The 4,691-nt window shown below is 36.0% G+C and overlaps 1 protein-coding gene across 1 annotated transcript in view; it reads left to right on the plus strand.

The window, feature by feature from the left end:
* Positions 1-2,138, plus strand: part of pcxb (pyruvate carboxylase b) — a 238,018-nt gene extending 235,880 nt beyond the window's left edge. The window contains exon 21 of the mRNA XM_016529777.1: positions 1,052-2,138. Within this exon, the coding sequence (XP_016385263.1) occupies positions 1,052-1,303 (252 nt within the window). The 3' untranslated portion in view covers positions 1,304-2,138. The remainder of the gene's footprint in view (positions 1-1,051) is intronic.
* The last annotated feature ends 2,553 nt before the right edge of the window (positions 2,139-4,691 follow it).

Here is a 4,691-nt window from a genome sequence, read left to right on the forward strand (position 1 = left end):
ATATATACACATCACTTTTACTTTTACTTAAATGTTTTAAATAATAATAATAATAAAATGTTTCTTGAGCATCAAATCAGCATATTAGAATTATTTCTGAAGGATCATCTGATACTGAAGACTGAAGTCATGATGCCAAATACATACTTCAATGTTATTACAATTAAAATGATTATGTGTTATAAATAAACTGTATATGAAAGTAGTAGGTCAGTAAGATTCTTTAATGTTTTTGAAAGAACTCTGTTATGCTCATCAAGACTGCATTTATTTGATCAAAATTGCAGTACAAACAATAACATTGAAATATTATAGTGAAATATAACATTATGATGATACAGGTGTGTACATATGATGTACAGGTAAAATAACTAGAAGTAATTGACACTGGAATCCTCACACATAATGGCCATGTATGTTCTTATGTTAATATATAACTAGGGGGAAGTCGTGGCCTAATGGTTAGAGAGTTGGACTCATAACCAAAAGGTTGCGGGTTCGAGTCTCGTACCGGCAGGGATTGTAGGTGGGGGAGTGAATGTACAGCGCTCTCTCCCACCTTCAATACCACGACTGAGGTGCCCTTGAGCAAGGCACCGAACCACCAACTGCTCCCCGGGCGCCGCAGCAAAAAATGGCTGCCCACTGCTCTGGGTGTGTGTTCACGGTGTGTGTGTGTGTGTTCACTGCTGTGTGTGTGTGCACTTTGGATGGGATAAATGCAGATCATCACTAGATTCCTAGTACGGGTCACCATACTTGGCCACATGTCACTTCACTTCACTTTTTTATATATGTATATATAAGCGCAAATATTGTTTGTTTGAGGTGTTCTCTTTTTTGAGAGACAGTGGATTACTGTTAATATTATTTGTTTTTGTATTAAATCTTTATCATTGTAAATATTTTAATGGTCCTTTTACTCATATATGTTTCTAACAGCAGAAGATGACTGTCAGTTTGAAAAGAGTTGTGAGGGAAAATGTGACAAATGTCTCCGTTGCCTCTGGTCTCCCCTGAAATCATCTCATTCTGCTTTCTGCTCCACCAGGAAATGCACTTTCACCCTAAAGCCTTGAAAGACGTGCGGGGACAGGTTGGAGCTCCCATGCCCGGTAAAGTGGTGGAAGTAAAGGTGAAGCCAGGCCAGAAGGTGGAGAAAGGTCAGCCTCTCTGCGTCCTCAGCGCCATGAAGATGGAGACAGTTGTCAACTCGCCAATCTCAGGCATCATATCCAAGGTGCACGTCAATGCCGACAGCAGCCTGGAAGGAGATGACCTCATCCTGGAAATAACCGAATAAAGTTTAAAAGCTACAGAGGTTAAAGGTTTATTTTCTAAAAAAAAAAAAAAACATTTTAGAAGTGATCTTGTAATTTGGTGGACTGATGGTGTTGTAATTATTGATGATTTTAAGATTACAAACATGATGTTCATAACTCTTCAGAGCCTTCAGAATACGAATAATTTATAATTGTTTTTTTTTGTTTTTTTTGGTCTGTTATTTAATTCAAAATAGAAGCACATAGGGGATGCATTTATAGCCTGTAACCAGAAACTCCAGAAGCCTTTGTGATTCACTCTTTGGTATTCAGTTCGAACTCTGAGGACAGTGAATCCAGTGAATCTACTTGCAGCCTCAAGGAAGGGAGGACAAATGATACCTACATTACAGACTGATCATTCCAGTTTTATTTAATTTTTTTAAGTTGAATTAATAATATACTAAAATTAACAAGGTTCATTATGAATCCAGATGACAACAGAATTTGTATGCGTGTGTGTACTGTATGTGTGTGTGAGAGAGAAACACTGCAAGTTGTAAGTTTGAAGAGGAACAGTTTCATATTAATATCATGTTAGTGGAGCGTAAAATCAATTTTAAAATGTCTGAAATATTAATACCAGCGGATATTCTAGTAGATGCACATTAAGCACAGTGTCGTCATTATAACGTCATTCTGCACATCTTTCCAAAGCAATAAAGTTGAGTAATCGTGAACTCATATATAGTCAGATGTATAAAAGCAATCAACAATAATCAAAACCAGCCATTACTCTGCACTAGTTCATTATAAGGAATGTGACTGTAGCTAATGCACTGTGGCAAATGTGTGTAATGTTTTTGAAAGTTTCCACACAACAAATTCCTTATGATTTCTTTCTCCTCTCCTCCTCTCCCTCATCCTGCTCTTATTTTTAATCACTCTATCACCTTTGCACCACAGGAGCACTCAGGTTTGCGCTGCCACTATAAGTGAACAGCAAGTCATTACACAAGCAATAATGAAGTAAACAAATGCAAAACGTGTCTGTGGGGCAGCGAAGAGAAGCTTCATTTTACAAATGCTTCAGAATGTTTTGCAAATGTAATTGTGTAATATGTTTACATAAATCCCACTTAAAGTCTCAAACAATGTGCAGAATGCTTTAAAACCATTTTAATGCTGTAGAAAAAGAGACTGTAATTATGGGTAATCACTGGTGCCATTAATAATGGAAGAGTCTTCAGTCTGTGTTATTAATGATATGCTGCACAAGATATTTCCTACTTGACCTTGAAATAAGCCTTGATTATAGTTTCATATAGAAACCTCACTGTGACATTTCAAGGTGGATATGAGCTGAAATTGGGATTCGCGATCGAAAATCCGGATTTTAGCAATATAGGGTCCAAAATAGAAATGGTCAGACTGATTAAAAAGTTGATGCAGCCCGATGAGATCAGAGGACAAGGGTGATTGTATATTGAGCTCATGGATGCATTCAGTTTTTCTGATTGAATCTTTTGGCTGGCTTATCAACGGCTTAGTGCAGAGAGATAGAGCTGTCTTACATTGTGATACAATTTCACAATGGCTTTTCGATATGTCATATGACTTACATTACACATGGTTCTCACAAATGTTGAGCTTGTATTATTGTGTGCTTTCAGAAAGAGCCTGTGCAAACAGTCTGAGTGCATGTATGACAGCATGAATTTGTGTGTATGCATATGAAAGCCAGAGACGCATACGGACACCCACGTGTTACCAGGGATACCAAAAGACACATGCAAAATGATCTAGCGTTCATTGAAGCTGCTCAATTAAACATAAAATTGCTTTATGTGTTTGTGTGGTTTTTTTAATGGCACTGTTGGATGGTTTCTGCCATGATCTGAAGTTTACAAGGGAACAGCTCAACCAATAAGAAACTGTAAGGTTCTTTTTGGAACCAACAGCTTGTGGGTTTGATGTGGATCGTATCTATTGAGCTAACAAGATTACAGTTACTACTTATATAAAAGAAACTTCATAATTATCTTCATAATTACAAATAATGCCTATCAAAGGTTTTTTTGTGTGTGTGTGTGTCCTTTTGAGATAATTACTGTTACATTTGTAATTCATTGTAAACTCAAATTCTGTGTGTGGGTGGAGAACTGAGAACATTTGCAATTCAGTCCTTGCCTATCAAAGGTTTTTTTGTGTGTGTGTGTGTGTCCTTTTGAGATAATTACTGTTACATTTGTAATTCATTGTAAACTCAAATTCTGTGTGTGGGTGGAGAACTGAGAACATTTGCAATTCAGTCCTTGAGTCTTTCAGTTGAGGATTTCACTATTGAAGCTGAAGAAGTAAAGCTCCAAATGCTTTAGTTGAATCATTTAAATTGTGATGAAAATGAATGTTTTGTCTGAACTATGTATTTTGATGCCATTCAGTTTAAGTTGTGCATTCCATTTACATGATTTTATGAATGTTTTTTTTTTTCCTGCTTATCCTCAATTTTAAACTTGTCCAGATGGTTGTTGCTTTGTTGTAATCATATTAGAGAGATGTTTAATAAAGATAGAAAAATAAAACAATAAAGAATTACAACAACAAAAAATCTCTCATGTGAGCTCTTTATTCATAAAAACGATTTGTGATAGTGTAAGTGAATTTAATGAGCTAGTGTACTCAGTTACTCACATGTAGGTCATTAGACAAAGACATTTATACAATTATTACTGTTAACATTTCTGTTCATCTCAAAGCCAGATGTGTTGTTGTTAGCAGACGCTTTGGAAGCACATGACCTGGAGGCTGCCATGTTTGTTTCTGGAACATTTGTCATGTGACTGATCACTCGTCAAATGCGGCAGACAAGGGAAAAAAGTCAATTTCATGCCAAATTTGGAGTTTGACGCAAAAGCTATAGTTAATTTTTAGTTAATAATGAGAATTGGTTCCACAAATTGAAGTGTTGCCAGATAAATGTTTGTGGTTTCTATTGCATTTTGTTTGTTAAATACAGCGGGTAAAATAAGTATTGAACACGTCCCCATTTTTCCCGGAAAATATATTTCTAAAGGTGCTGTTGGCATGAAATTTTCATCACATGTTGGTAACAACCCAAGTAATCCGTACATAAAAATAAAACAAAACAAATAAGTTCAGAAATTAAGTTATGTGTAATAAAATAGAATGACACAGGGAAAAAGTATTGAATTACTGAAATTCATTTAATACTTTGTACAAAAGCCTTTGTTGGTAATGACAGCTTCAAGCCGCCTTATGTATGGAGAAACTAGTCGCATGTATTGCTCAGGTGTGATTTTGGCTCATTCTTCCACAGAGTCTTCAAATCTTGAAGGTTCCGTGGGCTTCTTCTATGAATTCTGATCTTCAGTTCGTATTTTCTATTCGTATTTATTTCGTTTGGGA

The sequence above is a fragment of the Sinocyclocheilus rhinocerous genome, unplaced genomic scaffold (genome assembly GCF_001515625.1).
Source record: "Sinocyclocheilus rhinocerous isolate Xijiao unplaced genomic scaffold, SAMN03320098_v1.1 scaffold1382, whole genome shotgun sequence".
Classification (NCBI taxonomy): Eukaryota; Metazoa; Chordata; class Actinopteri; order Cypriniformes; family Cyprinidae; genus Sinocyclocheilus; species Sinocyclocheilus rhinocerous.